The sequence below is a fragment of the Ambystoma mexicanum genome, chromosome 9, assembly GCF_040938575.1.
Source record: "Ambystoma mexicanum isolate Mex_15411 chromosome 9, UKY_AmexF1_1, whole genome shotgun sequence".
NCBI lineage: Eukaryota > Metazoa > Chordata > Amphibia > Caudata > Ambystomatidae > Ambystoma > Ambystoma mexicanum.
The window spans coordinates 624,428,926-624,452,083 of record NC_090931.1 but is presented as its reverse complement, the minus strand read 5'-3'; the positions used below and the strand labels follow the sequence as shown (position 1 = coordinate 624,452,083).

The 23,158-nt window shown below is 45.4% G+C and overlaps 1 protein-coding gene across 4 annotated transcripts in view; it reads right to left on the bottom strand.

Annotated features, from left to right (window-relative positions):
• The window catches only part of FLOT2 (flotillin 2), a 566,437-nt gene that overhangs the window by 397,034 nt on the left and 146,245 nt on the right, over positions 1-23,158 (bottom strand). For all 4 annotated transcript variants that reach the window (XM_069615307.1, XM_069615304.1, XM_069615303.1 and 1 more), the window contains exon 2: positions 9,566-9,647. In XM_069615307.1, coding sequence (XP_069471408.1) covers positions 9,566-9,604 — 39 coding nt within the window. In that variant the 5' untranslated portion in view covers positions 9,605-9,647. The remainder of the gene's footprint in view (positions 1-9,565; positions 9,648-23,158) is intronic.

Below are 23,158 nucleotides of genomic sequence, written 5' to 3'. Positions count from 1 at the left end.
GGAGACCCATCTGAGGTTGAGCTGTAAGTGGCCAAGCATTGCTGTGTGAGACAGGGCATGTTGCAGTGTGCTGGTTGTCTGATACTTGCCTGCATGTGTGACATAGGCCATGTACGCATGTATGTGTGCAGGGACATCATGGTAATGCATGTGCGACCAGTAATGTGTGAACCGCACGGTTGTTGCATGTGTTTAAATGCGACATGGGGAGCCCTATGCAGATTGCACACATGAGAGCCTGGCAGTCTCTGTTCCTGAACATGGGTGGGGGTGAGGGATGGGTGCTGATGCCAGGTACATATATGGTATCCATGTCTGTGTGCCTGACCTGCGTGTCTGTGACTTGTGAATGCCATGGATGCATGACACATGTCTGACAATTTACAGATTCACTGATGCAGCCTAGTCATCCTTGTATGCACTGTGATTGGGGTGTACGGGGCCAGATGGATGTGGCTGAGGTGAAGTGTGTGCATGTGATAGGCATGACCCATGATGCATGTGAGTACCATTACATTGTATGTTTCGAGAGTCCACTGGACATGTATGGAAATGTCCATGGCATGCACCATGACTGTCACTGTGTGTGTTTTGCCTGGACTGACACGTGTTGTGGAGTGACATGATGGAAGTGTACTTTGAGAGTAGCACTCATCTGCTATTGCTTCCTGTCTAGGGGACCATTGTACAGTACCCTGATGCTTGTGTTCTATGTCTCCCTCTACGCAGCGGCTAGTGAAGAAGAGGGCGGAGACGGCGCTGTGGAGCAAGGCGGCGGGGATGCCCCCACGGCTGCAGCGTAAGGGGTGGGTGAGCCCCCACAGGGGCCTGCTATGGCGGTAGACGGTGAGGAGCCATCCAGGTTGGTGGTTTCCACAGAGGAGGAGGAGGCCACCACTGAGGCGCACATGGGGCCTGGTGGGGGCATCCCTGCTGGTGCAAGTGGTGCAGTCCAGGGGCAGGAGGCAGCACAGGTCACCGTGGAGGGGCCTTTGCATGTCGCTGTCCCTGACCCTGTGGGTGCACCACCATGCACCAGCAGGGATGCCCCGTCCCAGGCCCGTCCGCAGGTAGAGGGAATGTCCATGTCATCTGACTCCCCTCCACCTGCGGACGAGGGGACCCCTGGCCGTATGGAGAAGGTCCTGATTGGGGTCGCGATGCGCACGGCTGTGATTCGTGATGCCGTGCGTGCTTCCCAGGAGGAGCACCGTGCCGACGTGGCCCAATTGGGATCGTCCATGTTCGGGGGTTTCCTGCATGTGTCGGCCAAACTGGCGGCCCTCTCCTCCTCTGTGGAGACTATACGCCAGTCGTTCTCCTTGCCGTCTTCCGGCCCAGATGCCACCAGGGCCCCCTGTGGACCTGCCCTGCCCAATGCAGCCAGCTCGGTGGGGATCCCATCTTTGCCACAGTCGGGAGTCAGAGGTCCAGCAGGGGTGGACACCACAGCAACTGGACCCCAGCAGATGGGAGGATGTGACGGCATCATCGGGCAGGGCACGTGCACGACGGCGTCGGTGGTTTCCATCAGCCTGGATGCCGTCGTGCTGGCACAGGCAGTTGCGTCGGAGGCAGCAGCAGGCTCAACGTGGGAGGCATCATGGCTCGGGCCATCAACATCAGGGGTGCAGGCATCGGCCAGAGGGCAGGAGAACCCTGGAATGGGAGTGGCTTCCGTGTGGGAGCGGTTGTGCCAGCAGATAGGTGCGGAGCGGCAGCGGGCAGAGGAGGAACGGCTCACAATGGTCAGGGCGGAGGACTCCATGCGGAGGGCGCTGAGGCGGGCTGAGTGCCTCGAGGGTCTTCGCAGGGAGTTGGAGCTGGACACTGCATTATCCCTGCGGGACCTCGGGGCCAGGGAACATGCCTGCCTCCAAGCCATTGAACAGGAGTTCGATGATGCCCTGGCCCATGACAACAACCAGTGAGCCGTCGGACTAGCCCGCTGCCTTTGTATATAGTTAGTGTTAGGTTTCCTTTAATTTTTTTTTTTTATTTGGTTGCGATTGGACAATGCGCCACATTTTTGTATATAGTTCAGTTTTTAGTTAGTTGTCATAGTTAGGTTTCATTTGGTTGGGCTCATGGACCCGGGATTATCTTGTAAATAGTTCTTCAATGGATTTTTTTATTTTTTGGATTTTTTTCATGGACATGCATCTTCTTTTGGTTGTTTTGCTTTGTGGGTTTTCTCATTTCATTTCAATTCAAGTTGATTTTCAATACATTTTTATTTTCATCCTTCAATGTGTCGTATCATCTCATTGCTTTCATGCACGTCATGTTGGGTGTTTTAACATTCACTTGCAGCCATTGTGTGCGACAGATATGTGTTCATTTGCATTATTTACATTGGGTGTGTAACATGTAATTGCCTTTGATATGTGGGTGGATGTGATAGTTGGTTGGGCCTTTTGGCAGGGGAGGATGGCCATTACGGACATGATTGTGGATTGTTGGGACCCAGGTGAAGGGGGGCATGGATGGGACATGGGCGAGGGCCTGGTGGAGGGTGCCCCACAGTGCTGGGTGGTGGGGAACATGAGTTGGACATGGGTGGGGGCCTGCTGGCAGGTGCCCCACAATGCTGGGGGTGGGGGTGGTGGGAGAGATGGGTGGGGGCCTGCTGGCAGGTGCCCCACAATGCTGGGGGTGGGGGTGGTGGGAGACATGGGTTGGGGCCTGCTGGCAGGTGCCCCGCAATTCTGGGGGTGCAAGGGGACATGAGTTGGTGATCATTAGTGCAAGGAGACATGTGCCTTTGCTGGGGGGCATGCCCATGTTGGGTGGGCTGCCTGCGGGACATGACCAGGGATGCAGGGTAGTCCCCTGTGGTGTGGGCTGCCTGCAGGGGCCGTGGAGGGTGTACAGGGAACACCTGGGAGGACCCACACTGGCAAATCACATGTAGGACTCCCCCGGCACCCCTGAAATACACGTACCCTGCTGAAATCGCGTGTAAAACTTTCCGTGCACCCCTGGTATACACGCACACGCTCCCCCAGGCCAGATCGCGTGTGAAACTTCCCGCGCACCCCTGAAATACCTGCACGCAGCCCAATTGCGTGTGAAACTTCCCACGCACCTCTGAAATACACGCACACGCTCCCCCAGGCCAGATCGCATGTGGAACTTCTCGCGCACCCCTGAAATACACGCGCCCAGGCCAATCGCGTGTGGAACTTCCCGCGCACCCCTGAAATACACGCGCCCAGGCCAATCGCGTGTGGAACTTCCCGCGCACCCCTGAAATACACGCGCCCAGGCCAATCGCGTGTGGAACTTCCCGCGCACCCCTGAAATACACGCGCCCAGGCCATTTGCGTGTAGAACTTCCTGCGCACCCCTGAAATACACGCACGCAGCCCAATCGCGTGTGAAACTTCCCGCGCACCCCTGAAATACACGCATGCAGCCCAATCGCGTGTGAAACTTCCCGCGCACCCCTGAAATACACGCACGCAGCCCAATCGCGTGTGAAACTTCCCGCGCACCCCTGAAATACACGCACGCAGCCCAATCGCGTGTGGAAGTTCCCGCGCACCCCTGGAATACACACGCCCAGGCCACTCGCGTGTGGAACTTCCCGCGCACCCCTGAAATACACGCACCCAGGCCATTCGCGTGTGGAACTTCCCGCGCACCCCTGAAATACACCCACGCAGCCCAATCGCGTGTGAAACTTCCCGCGCACCCCTGAAATACACGCACGCAGCCCAATCGCGTGTGGAACTTCCCGCGCACCCCTGAAATACACGCGCCTAGGGCAATCGCGTGTGGAACTTCCCGCGCACCCCTGAAATACACGCGCCCAGGGCAATCGCGTGTGGAACTTCCCGCGCACCCCTGAAATACACGCGCCCAGGGCAATCGCGTGTGGAACTTCCCGCGCACCCCTGAAATACACGCGCCCAGGGCAATCGCGTGTGGAACTTCCCGCGCACCCCTGAAATACACGCGCCCAGGGCAATCGCGTGTGGAACTTCCCGCGCACCCCTGAAATACACGCGCCCAGGGCAATCTCGTGTGGAACTTCCCGCGCACCCCTGAAATACACGCGCCCAGGGCAATCGCGTGTGGAACTTCCCGCGCACCCCTGAAATACACGCACCCAGGCCATTCGCGTGTAGAACTTCTCGCGCACCCCTGGAATACACGCACCCAGGCCATTTGCGTGTAGGACTTCTCGCGCACCCCTGAAATACACGCACACGCTCCCCCTGGCCCGATCGCGTGTGAATCTTCTCGCGCATGCGTGTTTCCGACACCCGTAATACGCGTTCCCCGCTTTTGCCAGTCCGGTAAACTGGTACAGTGTTGGCGCAGCCCTTTGCGATGGTTTTGCGATCTTGATGGCTTTTCCTTGCGCGAGGGCGTTCTTGGGGGCGTAACTGGCGCTGCTGCAGGGTCGCTGCGCCACGTCTGCTTTTGGAGGCGAGAATCCATGAATACGCTGTGCGCGGGAATTGGTTTTATCGCACGATGCTGGCGCAGACATTCGCACGGCCATGCTGTGCGCCAGCCGCGTGCAACACTTTTGAGAGAAATTACATGAATCGGACTTATGTGTTTGTCTAATATTACCCCGTACACTGAATGACTCTTGCTTGGATTGAGGTTTTCCTGGACTGGACCACGTTTGTCTGGCTCGAAGAGTTCAAAAAGAGCATCTCTCAAAGCAGAAGCAGAGATTAGTCGATCATTGCATTTGGCAAAATCCCATGCCCCAACAGGCTATTAGTCAAATGCTACAGGGAATATTCTGAACTTTGTCCCCAAGCTACAACACGTATCTCAGGAAGACTCAGCCAATGAAAAACTGCCCCCATCGCCAAGGATAACAAGCATTACAGTGCTTCCTAAACCAGGCATGGAGAACACGAAATGGCACCCCCTATAGGCATCTATCGCCTTAAAATGTTGATAATGAAATTATTTGCAAGCTTCTTACTGGTGCCCCAAATGGTATGGCAGGACAAGTCTGGTTTTATACCGGGTGGTTCCACCCAAGCACATTTTGTTTATGCCATGGACTCACTGCTCAATGCTGGGAAAGCAATTGAATCAATAGAATGGCCTTTTCGCTTTACAGTGTTGTGCAAGATGGGGGTTGGAGAGGGATTTATTTCCCGGGTAGGTATGCAATACCATGAACCTACACCTAGTTTCACCACAAACCGATTCACATTTCTATTTCAACTAGCCCATGGCCTGAGGAAGTGATGTGCGCCCCCCTCCACAATCTTTTCATTGATAATCAAACGGCTGGCTTTTGTACTTCATGAAGATAATTCTTATAAAGGGACATAACTATTAAAATATACTCACCTCTATAAACACTGACAATCTCCACAGTCATCCATTCCCTTAAAAATCAAACTATTAACAATTGTGCAGGAGGTTAAAGACTATGGTGTTTTATCAGGCCTACATATCAACTGAACTAGATCAAAGTTATTTTTGCCCACGGAATCCATAACCAAAATGGAAGACAACTTCCGCTACTGTTGGACCCGGCATGTAAAATAGACATGTTCAATTTCTTTTGTCCCTCAGAGGTAGGCTTTTGAGGATTAAAATACTTTAGTAAAATTTGTACTTCGTTACGATGAGCCCACTAAAACTACAGGGAACTTCCTTACACTTGTTAGGCTTCCTTTTGATAGGTCGTGTATGGGCGGATTCCCCAGTCCCCTAGAGAGTGGATGCTTAGCTTTGCCGGGGACGTATATGGTTGCACAAGCATGCCATAACCGGGCATAGCCCTTAAGCTTATAGGAAACATGTGACATTGTAAATAATACTTGTCAAAACTGGTAATTTAGAAACAACCTTACTGGAGGACCCCAAACTAACGACACATTAAATAAATCCAAGGTCCGACTACTTGGGCAAGCCAAAAATGACACCTTAAACTTCAACAAACTCCACCATATAGTTGAAGCATTCTTCTAGGCAGAATTGTGCGACTCCCCTTTACGTATGTTCAGGCAATAAATCAAGGTACTACAAAAGCTTGGGGTGGCAACATAAGATGTTTTATATGAATGCAATACTTTTCTTACTATAGACCGCTGTCAAGAGCTAGGTGGGATGACGGGTAATCCTACACTAATGCAGGGGTCTAACCTGCGGCTCTCCAAACGTTTGGGACTACGGCTCATAGGATTCCTCCCTACTGAAATGCTGGCTAGGGTTTATGGAATTTGTAGCCCAAAACATCTGGGGAGCCAAAGATAGCCACTGCACTAAGGTTTCTATACATTAAACAGGAGATGGCTGCTACCTGTTCTGCCTTTCCAAGAGCCCCCATGATTAGTACAATAATAGATTAGAACATCCTAGAAAAATTAGATCCTCGCTGTATGAGATGCCTCTACACTTGCATAAGCAGTGGCTCTGGGGCTGTTGATTGAAGCGGTCTGGAAAGGGCTCTGCCCCCAATCCAAGTATCTCATTTAATAGCAAACATCACCTCTTGCACAGCATCAGGAGCTTGCCCAAGGTGCAATCCGGATGGAGTGGATTTTGTATATCTGTCTAGGTCCAGTCTTAAAATAAGAGTTTTGGTCACATACGACTCTGAAACTAAGCTGGATAATGTAATGTTAAGTGGTCTTGAATAGCGCCTTACTGCTTCTATTGGTGGCCTTGCTGCGCTTGGATCTGAAAGAAACAGTCGTTTGTCACATTATTTAATAAATTGCTTTTCATAACAAAACTACTTTCTCCGACTTGTCGTAGGGTCACATTTATGCCTAAGCCACAAATGATGGCATCAAAAGACCTGTATTAGTATTACACGTGGCTCCCAGTTGAACGTCGATTTTTGGGAAGAATGTGGTTTGAAACTATTTAAAAAAACTACTGGAGTATTTATTGAGATTTATCTTGCTGGGCGTCCATGTATATGAATACATGTTAAATGCACATGCACAAAGGTGGTTTCTTTGCTTTGTGCCGTACGGGGAACAGCTCAAGAGTTCGTAAATGCTCTAGCGAAAAGGTGCATCGCGTTTTTATCAAAAAGCAAAAAGGTAAGAAATCTAGCAGAGCGCTCAAATCCCCCATAATTAAACATGGGAGAGAAAGCCATCCAGTCCCTTTCTTGGTTGATATTCTGAGATATGTAGCCCTGAAGTTACAATGGAGGAGACACAAACTAAAAGTCCCAGAATGCCATGAAAAAAAAACAGGACAGGATGGAACACTTGAAGAGGAAGGGCATTGTGTCACTTAGGGGCCAAAACAGAGAAGGCCCAACCCACAACAGCAGGATCTACAGAGAGGAGAAAACAGTGAGAAAAAAGTGGTTCTCTGAAGAGATAACAAGGGGAGGAACTTGAAGGTGAACTTGCCAGTTTGGTGGGATCTTAAAGGATAGCTTGGTCTTCGAATATCACAGTGGCCAGGAATATTGAGCTACTTCTGTTCAGTATGAGCTGGATGACCTATCACAAAAAGCTGCCCCGTAATGGTAGAAAGAAACACACTTCACCCATTCTACAGCAGGAGTCCGGGCGGACCCTTTGGAAGCGATTCAGATCTATAACAAAATATTCCTTCATTTAGACTTTGCTATCCTGGGCTAGTTCCTCCGTGCAAAGAAATATTTGCACAATTCAAAAGCAGTGTCGATCTCCATGTTCGAAACTGCTTTTCTTTAAGGAACAGGGCCTTGACCAAGAATAGACAGAAAAAATAATCACTTTTTTAAACCTCTTTGGTGATGCAGGAATTCGATTCCAGCTGGAATACTGGATGCATTTATGTAATTCGGCCATTAAAAGTCCATGTTCAAAATCAAAAAGGTGTATGGTAGGTCATCAAATAGACAGGGCCCTTCCACCCCCGCCCCCCCATTGACTGGTTCCTTCCCTCTGCCATCCTAACCAACTTGGAAAGAGGAGCTAGAATACAGTGTGTGTTGCTAGAACTTCAAGCAGGCACTCAGAATACTCCATTTCACTAGCAGTGTTAAACCCGAAATTATGGAATAATCTCTACTCACTCCTAAAAACGGAACACTATCTGAAGATTTTCAAAAGGAATCTGAAAAAGCAGACAAAGAATATTGAATGCAGAAAACTACACACATTGACGACGAGTGTCTCACTGCTCTTGCTTATCACTCTGCAGCATTGAGCTGCATCAAGTAGCAATTCAATCTTCGGCCTGCCTTGGACGTGCAAAAGGTTGCCCGAGGTGTACCTATGTCTACTGTTTATTGTAATGTCTCCACTCAAAGGCGCCAGACTTCAGAAACTCGTGGTGCTCTAGCAAAACCATAAACATTGTGAAATTCACCCTAGAAATGCAGACCTCTAATATCTCCGTACTTAGGTAGACTTCATAGGTTTGAAATCCCATCCCATGCCTTCTAGTTAATGTTTAAATGTCATACTGCGGTTTCGTACCATTTGGCTTGCAAGTTTCTCCCAGGCACCTTAAAGCGCCACTTTTCGCATGATTGTTATTTACGAAACTCCTTTAAAATATATATTTGTATTCCATTTGATTTCTTGGACACTTTATACAGAAGATTCGAGAGACATAGCCAATAAAGTCATCTTTAGGAGAAAACGCCTAGGAGCACAAGCCAAAGCTATGCCAAAGTTATGATGTTCGAGTTTGTGACGCTGGATGCCGGGAACGCCTTCATAGCTTTTTCAAGGATGGATAAGAAGATCTTTATGGCAGAGGCCACTTGCTCATTGTCCTTTCATCTCCTGACGAGCACAATATCCTAGTCTACATAAAGGAATCCCAAACAGTTGGTAATCTGCGAGTTAGAAAAATGCAGGTGAAAGCAGAATAAAACATGTGTGCCTGTACAACTACACAAGTGAATGCCAAAGTGTAAGAAGGATTTGCTTTAAAAAAAAATAAAAAAGATCCAGAGCCCAATGGAATGGTGCAGACAAATGTGTCAAAATAAACATTCCAAAGCGCACAAAAGCTTTTTGCAAAGGTAAACACGCATCTACCACTAAATAAAACAGACATACAGAACCAAATCTAGTGCAGTGGTACATGGGCTAAAAAAGGCATGGACCATAAAATAGGATAGGGAGCATAGAATTAAAGGCATATAACCTTCCATTGGAACTAAAGAAAAACAAATCATCACTTGATAGAAAAATAGGTGCCATAGCTGCAATTTGCATTTTAGGGCTATACCCTTCATTGGCAGTCAAGCCTTAAATAGCTCCCTGCCTTACTTTAAGGTCTTATCATGGGTGTGTTGTGATCATTATACAAAACGGAGATTAGGAAAAAAGGTTAAAACCAACCACATGGGAACCAATCACTTCAAAATACATCTGCGCCTCTCAGTGGTATATGTATATTCCTGGTGTGGGAACCTCACATTTTGAAAGCGCAGTAGCGTCATTTCTTCAAACAAGATTTCTAGAACATGCAAATTTGAGCAAAGAGATTTAAATTGACTTGAGAGATGTGGAGAGAAAGCCAATCACCACGATATACATTGCCAGGCGCAGTGAACAACTAAAGCTGCACTGCCACTATTGAGAAATACAAACAGAAAGGATTTCCTTACCTCTGTGTATCGGAAATGCACCACCAGGCCCAAGCCCATCCTCCAAAAACATACTGCTTATCATCTGATCCACAACAGCCGCCTGTAACAAAAATACAGGGAGTTGTACTTCTATGCAAGAGATAGAGTATAAACAGTGGGTTTGTTCTTTTGCTCTCTATGGCACTAACATGCTGCCTTCTGATCAATCACCTCTGACACACTGCAGCATGTTGGGATGCCATTAAAGAAATAGGTTCTGACAGAGTATCCCTCACTGGGCCTTCTGGATCTAGTGGACCGAGAATACATTGAGCCGGCACACCCACAAAAGTCCTGTTCTATTGGCAGGAAAGCTGTAAAGCTGGGGTCCAATGTATATGGGTTTTTTTTAATTCTTTATTTTCATTTTATTCAGTTCATGAATACATGAGCAAATTGACCCAGTCAATTCAAATTACAAGTGAACATTGGAATTCAAAGAGGTAAACGTTATAATACTATATACATAAAACCACAAAATATATACATGCCCTCTCAACCCTCTCCCCAAATTATCCACACAGCAAAAAGAGACTAATACAAATCCAAGAATTTTCCCAAAATCTTTTCAAAAAAGAGAACTTTTCCTTTCTCTCCTATAGATCCTATAGATCATCCTCTCCATTTCACCTAATTTGTGCCCTCTCAAGATAATTTTCTTTCCTATTACAGCACCTCTAATTAGCCATTTCTTTTGACAGGTGGTAAAATCTTCCTGCAACTCGTCTCCTCCCAAGACCAATGTTCTAAAATCATAAGCAATCTTTTCCCCTAGAACCTCAGATATTACACAAATATTCAACCAAAAATCATGCACCCTCACAATCCCACAACATATGTTCCAGTGTTCCAATGTTCCAATAGGATGTACACACCCCCCAACAATCATTTGTGTCAGAAAGACCTTTTTTTTTACATAATCGCTCTGGGGTCCATTAGACCCTGTTCAAAATTTTGATGTGCCAGGACCTTTCACCCAAACTGATCGAACATAGATTGACATTTTTGCATATTCTCAACCAAAGTCCTTAAGTAATTTCACAACCAAGTCTCCTACTCCAATCTCCCCGCAATTGATCATTCTCTTTATATTCCGCAACAATCCGCTAATAGATTCTACTTGTCAAACCTCCCTCACCCTTTTTGGATTTAACTGAAAAAAAGTCAAAATTTAGCCCATTTTCTAAATCCACTTTTCCTATGGGTTTTTTTTCAACCTACAGCAATTTTAACGACATCGGCAAGGCCAGGTAAAATTACCCTAGGCATCAAAGGCCCCGCAAAACCTGCGTCAGCTATCGCCCAATCATCTGGATTATTTTCAAGGAACGGAATAAATAATCGAGACATGAATGCGCAATAAGCGTGAAAATTCAGGACCCCAGTCCAGACTTTTCCAGAGGCAATTGTAGCTTCCAAAGCGTTAACCTTGTAATATAAAATTATTTCCAATATTGTGAGACAATTTTCAACATTTGCATACCTAAGACATAGTTAGTCTTAGGAGCCGAATTCATTTTGAAGGAGTTTATAGGTTCAGTACCTTCCATCTCTCCAAATCTAGTCTGAAATCTTTGCTTAACTGTTTTAAATTGTCACGTACCATATCCTCAATCTTTGGTGTTAACCATATTCCTAAGTATCGCAACCTATCCACACACCATTTAAAACCCAATGAAGTAACCAACTGTTTATTACAGGTTGTCAATAGATTTGACCCAGTTAATTTTATATCCTGATGACACACTGCAATTTGACAGAAGCTCCATCGAAATGAGTAGTAAATGTTCCAAATCTTTCAAGACCGCTCTGCATAGAACCAAAGCTTCTGTTCCACACCTGAACCACTTATCACACCCAACCTTCTTTCATGCCTGAGCGCAATGGCCAAAGGTTCTATAGCAATGATAAAACAAAATTGGTGATAATGGGCATCCCTGCCTAGTTTCTCTCTAGCTCAAATGTATCTTAATCCATTTGTATTTATATCAGCAGTAGGTTTTGGATACAATAATTTACTCCATGATATACATCTCTCACCTGGGCCCATTTTGTACAACAGTGTAAAGGTAGTTCAAGGCATAAATTTGTTTTCAAAAATTGATTAGCAGAGTTTGCAAATGAAATCTGTTTTGATTAGCAATTTTTTACTAATATTGTTAATGTCACCATAAGTAATTTGTACCTAAAACATGAAATGAGAAACAATACAGCAGTTTGAGTAACGCTGAAATATGACATTAGTGAGAGGAGTCGGGCCTTGAAAATTCAGCTAGACCTGCAGGTTGTGTAACTTAGTTTACCTATTCAAACGGAGACATGTCACGGAGAACACCACCTTTAAAATGTGATTTCTGTAAAATGGTGCATGTCACTACACACCCACTTAGCTTGGAACCCTGCTGCCACCCAGAGGCCAACAATGCACAGTGAAACTTTTATTTTACATTTATTGTAAAGTAAATGTTAAATAAAAGTTTCAAACATCTCTTACAAATGCTACTCGCCCTTCATAAGATCTACTCTACTATGCGAGTGGGCGAAAAGACTTTGCGAACCATAGGTAAGTGTCTAAAATGTAGAAGGTTAGCTGCATGAATGGACAAAAACACATAAGATAAATAGGCTCTGAAAAGATTTTGGCCAGCTATCCCCCGGCAGGTGATAATATATAACACAATCAATCAATCAAAATGCAAAACAAGCTATGGAGGCCAACTACTGTGTTTAGTATTGCATTAGAGTTGTAGATGTACAGACTGGATGATACTATTGATCACTACTTTGTGTAAGCATCTAGTGCGCTTTGTGTATTTGTTAGGTAAGAGGCAAGAAAGATACTAAGCGGAGTGTGTAGCAAGCACAGACCTGGGCAAACTAGGTGGAATATGGTAGTTTGTGGTCATCTCACTTTCAGGGTACCTTGTATAAAGCAACAGGGTGATAATATTGAATGTCAGAATGTCCGGGAGTATGATTTCACTCATAGGAGCGCCAGTTGCAAGATGTATGCAACCTGCAGGTTACAGAACTAGGCTTGCCATCAAAAGAATTTCATTATGTACATTTTCAAAAGTGTTCATTCGTCAATGTGATGCATCTTCCCCAACAAAATAAAGTATAGTTGACACTGAAATATAGATAACATTACCATAAACTTTACTGTAAAGCATGGAGAATGATGCAGTATTTTAAACCATCAATACTGTAATTATGCATTATGTAACAACTTGTATTTTTTTTTTTTTTTTAAAGACAATCCTGCAATTCCATTTTCTAAAATGCAAGTTGACGCATAGAGGTCTTTACCAGACAGGATAGAGTGCTTAATAAATGTATCTTCCCGATTACTTCTGGTTTGCAATTATTTGAAAAAGGAATTCTTGCCTAGCACTCCCACACATGCCCTTGGCACTTAAGAGTGGAGTAGATGATTACTTCTGCACTTTCTCTTCACCAGCACTTGAAGTGAACTGGGAAAAGAGATTGAAGAGCGCACTGAGGACAAGAGGAATGTAGTAGGGCAAGCTGTGCTTTAATTGAAGAGGGCAACTTAAAGAGCTAACTTTGCTATACAAGTGCCCATTTGATTAGCAAACCTACAGAATTGCATAGCAAATTGCTATGCGACACTGCTTATTTTATGCCTTTTAGTTCCAATTAACACGGTCAAATGACTTTTCAGCATCTAAAGACATTACCGCAATATCCTCATTTGAGTCTGTGGCTTGTGACATTGTTTGAATAAGACTCTGTATATTACTTGAAGGTTGTCTGTTTTGAATAAACCCGGACTGATTATTATGAATCGGCTTTGGAACTAAACTTTCACACCGCATGGCCAAAACCTTGGATAAAACTTTGTTGTCCATGGGCGCAATGAAGGGATCGGGCTGGGGAGACAGGCAGATGTGGGATGCTTATACGCTATATCTCCTTAAACAACCAAGTAGTGGGGGTTCTGGTCCCCGGTCACCGCGGGGTGGTCTGCAACAGCCTGTCTAGTGAAGAGGTGCCTGTCGAATACCTGCTGATCGCTGTTCCAGACGGCCCAGGGCACACGGGCTGTGGGGTAGCTGCTGCTGTCTTGGGGGGAGGAGGGGGGGTGAGGAGGACGGTGTGGAGGCTATAGCATGACCTGATCCTCTCAAAAGGGTTACTTTTGGATTGCTGACCCATCACCCACAATGTGTCGGACCTTTGTTGAAAGCTAATGTAATAGGTCTATCAATAATTATAAATTTCTTTTTTCATCTCTCTTCAGCTTTTCCGGAGCGGCCTGTTATGGAAAGACTCTACACCTTCATGATTGTAGCGGGTGGTGGGGCGGGGGGTGGCGGAGTGGTGGAGGTCGCTGTTGGATGTTTGCATTGTTAAGTAAAATGCCAATAAAGAAATGGTTAAAAAAATGTTTTAAAAAACTTTGTTGTCCGTGTTTATTAAACTGATTGGGCGTTAACTCAATGGTTGAGTTTCATCCTTTACGTTCTTAGGAGCACAGATATCATAGCATGACTGGTCGGTTGTGGTAATAGGCCAACTCTTAGTGATGAATCAAACATATCCTTCATTAAATAAGGGCAGAATTTAGTAGAATCTTATAGAATTCAGCTGTAAGGCCATCAGGCGCAGGCGATTTCCCCGTAGTCAGCTTACTGATTGACCTTAATTCTTTGATCGTCAGCTCTTCTTCTAGAATTTTATGCTCCGTTTCAGAAATCTTTGGGATCTCTAGGCTCCCAATGAAGTGATCTCTCACTCCACACAGGTTCATTGCGGTACAATTTTATATAGTATTTCTTGAAGAAGTCATTAATATCTTTTGGTTTAAATGTAATTAAACCATCGGGATCACGAATCAAAGTTATAGCCCTGTCTGAATTCAATTTCCTCAATCAGTGCGCCAACCACCTATCGCATTTTTCCCCTCTTTCATAGTAGGAACACCTTAAGTGATACAAACTTCGTTCAGCTCTGTTAGCAGGTTATTAATTTTTGTTTTCAATTTCCTTAACTTTTTCTGATTGCCTCGGTTCTTCCATCAGTTACAACGGAAGACATCTGTAAATCCAGATCTGGTCTCTCCTTTTCAAGCCTTTTTTTCTTGCTGCTATACAGACGTAATAGTATCCCCCTCATTGAATACTTAACCCCTTAAGTGCTAAGGGCGAGGTATCTCGTCCTCGACATTGCATATGCAGTGCCAAGGACGAGATAGCTCGTCCTTTTTGGGATCACACAAAACTATTATCCAACCCCCAGGCTATGTGAGGGGAAGGTCTCCCCTCACTGCCAGGGGGCTGGATTACCTTCAGTTTCACGTCAGCGTGCGTAAAGCACGCCGACGTGAAAATAATTTTCACCACAGCAGCCATTTCGGGATTGCTGCGGTGAAAATAGAAGGTGAGTGTTCACCTTTCTCCCCCTTGATCTCTGGCTGTTTTCAAGCCTGAGATCGAGGGAGGTGTCGTTGGAAAGGTGAGATTGTCCCCTTTCCAACAACACCCTTTGTGACACCAGGGAAGTCTTTGAATGCGGGGGGGGGGGGGGTGGGGGCTGCTTACAGTAAGTATGGGGGCACACATGTGTACAACCCTGGGGGCAGATGGATGATCATCTGCCCGCAGGGAAGGGGGCCAAAAAAAAAATATGGAAATGAATGGGGATGGGGGTGGGCCTGGGATTTCTTTGCCCCCTGAAATGGTATGAGTACATGAGGTGCCCCCCCCCCCATTCAAGTGGGGGTGGGGGGGGGCACCAGGAATAAGTGTGGCGAAAGGTTTGGGGTTACCAGTGGGTTACCCTTTTCCTTTTGCACCCCCGGTAGGTGCACCCACACATGTGAGGTACTGTTTTCAGCAGGGCACGTGTGGGGACGCGGGAAGGTAGGCCCTGTGTTGTTGGCGGTGTGTTTTGGTGGGTGGCCAGAGCAAAATGTCTGAAATTGGCTGGAAATTAAGACAATTCTCAGAGACATTTCCCTGTATCCACTCACCGAAACACGTCGCCAACAACAGATGTCATACCTTCTCGCGTTCCCACAGGTGTCCCGACAAAAACGGTACCTCACATGTGTGGGTGCAGCTACCGGGGGTGCAAAAGGAAAAGGGCAACCTGCTGGTAACCCCAAGCCTTTCGCCACAGCACATTTTGTTCATGTGGGCAACCTACAGATTTGGGCTTAGGGTGTCGGAGCCAGCAAGGAAAACAGGGAACCCCATGCATCTCTGAAAAGAGGACACCCGTGGGAATCCACAGAGGTATGACTTGCGCAAATCGGCCCAGAATCTACTACCCACAACCCCTGGCAAAGTCCAAATTTGGAGGTAAAAAACACAGTTTCCAGACATTTCACTCTGCTCACCCACTGAAACACGCCGGCAACAGAGGTCATACCTTCCCGCGTTCCCACAGGTGTCCCAACGAAAACGGTACCTCACATGTGTGGGTTCACCAATCTAGCCGCAAAGGGAAAAGGCTAACCCACTGGTAACCACAAAAGGGTTTGGGGAGAAAACCTACAGATTTGGGCCTAGGGTGTCCAAGCCACCAAGGAAAACTGGGAACCCCATGCATTTCTGAAATGAGGGCACCAGTGGGAATTCACAGAGGTCCAACTTGCGCGAAGCAGACCAGAATGTTTTACCCAGAACCCCTGACAAAGTGAAAAATGTGGTTTTTTTTGGCACATTTCAGACTTTGCCGGGGCTTCTGGGTAATACATTTTGGGCTGATTTGCACAAATCATACCTCTGCGGATTCCCACGGGTGTCCTCTTTTCGGAAATGCATGGGGTTCCCCATTTTCCTTGGTGGCTTGGACACCCGAGGCCCATATCTGTATGGTGTGCCCATCTGCAGAAAGTGTGAAATTCACGTGTCAAAACAGACTTGGGGTTACCTGTGTTTTAGGCTTTCCCCTTGGCGCCCAGGTAAGCGCACCCACACGTGTTGTACCATTTGCATCGGGACACCTGTGGGAGCACGGGCAGGTATAACATTTGTTGTGTTTTTGTGGTTTTCATAACGTTTTAACCCATTTGCTGGTGCCCTTTGTCACACAACCCTTTTGTTTCCTAAATGTGCCCTACATTTAGTTGCTGCTTTAGGCACCATACACTTTTGTAACCTGCACAAGTCACCTACCCTTGAAAAGGTCTGCCTGTGCTCTTTCAAAAAAAGTATGCTTGCTGTTCCTTACCACATTGGTTTTCCTCATTACACATGCAAGTGTGTCTGTTCAGGACGTAAGCAAAAAACTCCTGTGTACCATAGCTCAGTGTTTGGCTTGTGGTATTGCTGGTTTTGTAAAACACTACAAAAAATGTGCGCTTCCCTAACTGCAAGAGTCGGGGAATGTAGCGGAGCATTGCTTTTCTCAAAATTCCTAGAAGCCATTGCCGTACCAAGCCAACCATGTCCACCACATGCCTTTTTTTTCAGTCATTTTCCCGCTTTTCCCCCGAATCAATGACATTTTCCCCTACCTAGTTGTTGCCTGGCCTATGCAAATCACCCCTTCCTAAACTTGGTATTTTGTCTACTTTTCAGAAATATATGCCTTTCTGTCCTCCAATTCGGCTTTCCTACCCTTTTCTTCCATTCCGTCTATGCATGTCCAATTGGCAGAAATGGCCAAAATCGCCTACCTCTCACAAAACAGTTGATAACCACATAAAAATAATGTTTTTTTTCGTTTCCACTCAACCTGTTCCTGAAAGCCAGGACACTGGGGAATTCAGCACTGCAAGCCATTTGTTCCTAGCTCTTACAAGGAAAAAAAACCACAGGCTTCTTAGTACATTATATTGGCATTTTTGGAAAAACATTTTCGCCCTTTTTTGCTTATTTTCCCTCACCCCCCTACAGCAACCTAGGATTCCTGGGTGGCGTTGCAACCACCTATATGTGGGGAAAAAAAAGGAGCCAAATTTGGCCGAGATATCTCATGTAAAAAAAATGTTACAAGCCATTGAATGGCCACATACCGAAATCACCAAAAAAAGGCCTGGGCACTGGGGGGGGTGGAATACCCATTGCACTTAAAGGGTTAAAGGCTTCCCACACCGTCATTGCATCTAGTTCCCCCAAGTACGGTTTTGTTCCACAAAGTGTTACGCCTCAGACAATCTTTTCTAGAATCTTCTCTTAACTCAGAAGAACGTTCACATGGAAGAATACATTGATTCTAAGCTCAAAATCAAGCTTCAGATACATTGCTACTGGTGCATGATCGCTTAACAGTATATTTCCAATTTCACTTAATTGATAGTTTTCGGCCATTTTACCCGCAGTTAGCAACATATCTAATCTAGAAAAGGTATCATGAGCGCCAGAGTAGAAACTGTATTCCCTCACGGATGGATGTTGTAATCTCCAATTATCTTTTAGATTATGTTCCTTAAGCAGAGCCTGAAGTGCCACTGAATGATTATTCTTGTTCCTTTGTAATCTACACTTAACGATTTTAGGGTCCAGGACTTCGTTAAAATCTCCATTTAATAAAACATTTGGTGTATTCAAAGCTTGTATAATTTGTGCCACCTGCCTAAAGAATGAGCCATCATCTACTGATGGTGCATAAATGTTAAACTGTCATAACTTCTCCCTGAATATTCACCAACAAAGCAATTATTCTACCCTCCTCGTCAGATGGCACATTCTTGCGTATTAGAACTGCAACACCGCTTGACTTTGAATTGCGCGAGGAACCATAAACTTTCCCAACCCATTCCTTTTTCAGATTGGCTAATTCATCCTGCATCAAATGAGTCTCCTGCAGGAAACAAATGTCGTATTCATATCATCCAAATAGTTAAAAATCTTGATTATGGATCCCATTCACATTCCAGGACACTATACACATTTCATCTCCAGTTCTCATCATTCCCCCACCCGATTAAGAAAATGCTAGACACCTGCACCAACTTCAACTTGTAATATTAAATTATCATTCCAAAAGATCCTGTACTCCAGGCACCTCTAACTACTGAACTCTTATCAACTTTGGAAATAAATAAAAAAAATTTATCGTGCCCTCCATTTATTCCTAGCTGGCAATTAAGCTGGTCTATTTGTTACTTCTAAAATAACTAAAATTGCCAGAGAGAATGTTATTTATAATTGGTCATACACCACTTGACATCCAAAACAAAATGGTTCTTTCAAAGAGGATACTCACTCAACCCCTTCAACTATCAATAGAATTCAAAGCAAGTATTGGCCCAGTAGGTTTTTCAAGAGCCATACGCCCATTAATTATCCTACTAGTCAAAGCAACCACCTCGGCATTAGTAATGTAAACCCAAATATCTAATCTGAAGTGTTGACAGCACATAGTGATTTCACTGACCATCTTGAAGCTCTATCAAGCATGACAATGGAACGACCACTTTTGGCGGAGTCATACATCCAGGGTCATAACACTTGAGCCATTCTATAGTTCGGTAAAGACATCAATAACCCAATACAGCGAAATATTACAGCTTTGAGTACCCTTTAAAGATTCCTAAAAACAATGCAACTTATGAACATAGATCTTCCGTGGCATCACCACCTCTGTCCAATTCAGTGCATCTTAATTCCCACCTGAAATATAAAATTATTATAGTTCCATTAGGATAATACCCCAAAGGGAGGCAAAATCGACCCACCAAGAAATAAATCCCAAGACATCAGAGGCATTTAATAATACATCAAGCCTTTGATTCTGCCAACCCTGCATGTCTAATAAATTGCAGACTCAACTTAGAATGATAATCGACCTTGAACAACAATGACAGTCATCCGAGGCTCACAAGAAGTAAAGAATGGAGTTTCAAAGCACCACTCAGTGTAATTGAAGTCAGTGGCAAGATAACCTTTCCAGTTAATATATGGACCTGGAGTCCTACTTTCCAAAGGCCTGCTCATACACACCCATTTTCAAAAATGCAAAGAAAAATAAGAATATTTCATTTTAACACGTACAGACTCCTACAAAATCTGCATTCAATCACAGTTATTGAAATCAGGATTTGCTTATAGATTTAAAATGACCAATCTCTGGTAACCATAACTCCTTGCATTGTACTACCCAGCTTTGACGACTCTGGGCAACATAACACATTATGAGATCCTGCACCTCACAGGAAGCTCATGTAATCCTTGTTTAATTTGTTAAACATAAAAAAAACGTGCTCTCATTTGCGAAAACCAAATGTAGCCATCAAAACCCATGGGCACTCGCACTCCCCGGATTTACACTTAAGACAGAGCTATGATCTCCAGTAAATTATCAACAAATACCTCTTCTTATCAAACCCCTCCTCTTTATAACCGTTACTTTCTTACGTTGAAAAAGGTCCACAGGAAGAACTCGATGCGGGGGGGGGTGGGAGGGTTGAGGGGAGTATGTATGCAATACTTGCACACCCAATACGGAAACAAATATACTGCAAAGCATTAATTTATTTTGATGCCGGATACTGTGAATGAAGAAAAAACGGAAAAACAGTACCAAAAAAAAAAAAAAGAAAACGTTCATAGTGGAATTAATCAACAAACTCCATGTATGTACATATCTGATTTATAAAGCGTGCACCCATCTACAAATGCGATCAGATCCTTCATTTTGACCCCTGCACTTCTCTTTAGCTCCGGAAAGCAGGTGAGTGTTTACCCTTTCTCCCCTGTGCCCTCAGACCACGTTTTGGTTGCATTTTGTTTCCCCTCCTGCGTTTTTCATTTTTTCTGGCGCTCTTTTTGCCTTTCTCCGCCTCCTCTGCTCTGCTTGCTTGCTTGATGGTCCTGTTTGCTGCCAATAGCTCATCCCCTCCCCCGATTGGCTGCCGACCTCGCTACATCGAGTTTTACCAATACCCAGCCACACCTGCACTCGACTGCCGGTAGCACTATTAATACGGCCACCGAGGGCAGCCCTCCTGCCTGAGCAGCCCCTTCTACCAAAGGCCCGAAGGAAAAGGGCAGCGCCTAAAGAAGCAGCCCCAGTCCGTGTTTGTGCCCGTGTTCGCCTGCGAAGCTTTCAGCAGTCAACCAGCAGCGACTGATAAGGAAAGTGTGGTGCAGGCAGGGGGCACAGCCATTACTGTACTCCATTAAACTGCTCCTCTCCCCACTCATTACTTTTTTACCTATCATATACCTACATGCATTCAACCTACATCGTGATGGGTAATCTTTTTGTTTCAGCCATTTGCGCAGGGCATCCGTTACTCCACTTGTGGCCTGATAGTGCAAGCGATGACCCAGCTTTAGCACCACTGCATTAGTTAGCCGCAGCCACATCTCGCATTCTGCATTTAACCCAACTTTATAAGACAGTAAACTCTGCATTCATTGATTGCCTAGACTAGCCACATGCCACTCTTGGACAGAATGACAGAAACCAGCCATGCATCAGTTTGCACTCAGATTTGGGGTTTGAAATGCGATTCACTTGGTCTCTCAGGGGCAGGAAATGGTAGACTAGATGCTTTGACCTGAATGCGATGTCTGAAATCTAGGTGTTTTGCCCACTAGTAGTGCACGTAGGGGGTACAGCCACTACTCCATTTGTCTCATTACCGAATAGCCTACTCCCCAGGCACTCAGCCTACCCATGCTTATCAGCCATAGGGGGGAAGAATTGTGAAGATGCGTCACATCTAGACAGTATTGTGAAGATTAGCATGCACTACATCTAGATAGATGTGTGAAGATTAGCATGTGTTAAATCTAGACAAAATTGTGGAGATTAGCATGCATTACAGCTAGATAGAAGGGTGAACATTGGCATGCGTCACATCTGGATAGAATTTTAAGGATTAGCATGAGCCATATCTATATAGTGATGCCACTAACCAACCCGAATAAAAATGATTTTTTTTAAAATCGCATCTCTGCATGCATATCTCAAACGCTAAACACAACCATACCTCTAAAGCACAACAAACCACATACACTTCACTGCAACAAAACACACATAGCCTGGACAACGGCATATGATGGCTACCAACAGAAAAATACACCCAAGCTCAGCGAACGGTGTAAACTGAACTGAAGCTGCCAATAGCACATCACCACTCTCTTGGCTCTTTCCTCCCGCGTAGTCCTACTAAATTACCCCCCCCCCCGCCGCTCCTTAACCTCTTGCTTTGCAGATTCCTCAGAGTGCCAAGGGACCACTCAGGTTGTGATAGTGCGCAGTCACAGTCTAAAAAAAACGTTAAACGAAACATAACACGACTTAATCATCTTTCGTTCAATGCACTTTAGGTTCACCATATAACCCTTTATCAAGCACATGATCAAAGTATTATGTGGCATCGAGAGAGTCCATATAATCCCAGCACTATAAATGCATCTTGGTCTCCTTTTGCAGCATGAACCCGAAGCATCAAGTAAGTCGTCCTAGTCACTGGCTTCAGTGAATCTAGTCTGCTGTCAACTCCCCACTCGTGGCTGTGGCATCAACGGCGGAAGTGGAGACCTTGCAGAGTCACCATCATGTTTTCCTGATACCGCACCCAACGATCTAGTTGTTTTTCAAGATGGTGCCCTGCTGCTGCGGTCGCTGTACTTAGCACAGCTTTCTGGTCGGATTGGAGCCTTGCAACCCTCTAGTAACGATCACTGGAGGTAATGCTCCTGTAAATACCAAAATCATGTAATTGCCATATTTCTTTGCCTCAGCAAGACTTAAAACATTGCCCATGTTATAGCATTATGTCCATGTTAAACCAACTGCTTTTGTGTCAGTGCACGAGGCCCAGGGTTTTCGTCTCAAGCACATATTACCTCAGATTTAGGAATGTTCCCTCTGCTCTCCTTTCCCGTAAAAGCTACATAAACAACATCTGCGAGCACTCTTGCACTTTCCTTCCACAGAAAGCAGCCTTGCAAGTCAGCATGTGTTCACTGACCCTGGGTTCTCTCTCATGGATAAATGATTGCTAGCATCCGCACTCTTTCCCGAGACAGAAGCATAAAATGTATCTATATTTGGAGTTGTTATTCTCTGGGATATGTGTGAAGGGGAACTTGTGTCAGGCGCTCGTGCGTCACTCTGTAAAAGATATGTCCTGCTTTTGTTCAACAACCCATAAATGGACATCATTATCACTACAGCAGCAGGATATGTGTAGTTTGCAAAAGTCCCCACTGTCAAGTGTGATGAACGAGCTCATTGTACGACCATGCATGTTAAAGGTTACACCTGCATCCTGAAGTGTATTATGATTTGCTTAGTTAAGTTATAAGATTAATGTCCGTTTGCGATGTCCGGCCTTTGTAAACCTCACCGCAATGTCTGGGAATACAGCCAAGAAGTGTTCCGGCAGGAAACTGTTTGGAAATGTCTGGTTCCGAGCCAGGCATAAGACTCAATGTAATCATTTTCCTATAAAAAGTATGCTCACCGTAATGTTAGCAGCACACACTAGCAGCGTCCCTCTGATGTTACGTGTCGGCCCTTCCGCGGAAGCTTTGTTTTATTGCAATAAATGATTGTTAAACTCAAAGAGTGCGTTTATTTTTGACGGAGACCTCCGCCTGGTGAATTTGAGCATTTACTAATTGGCGTCCCTGGCTGGTG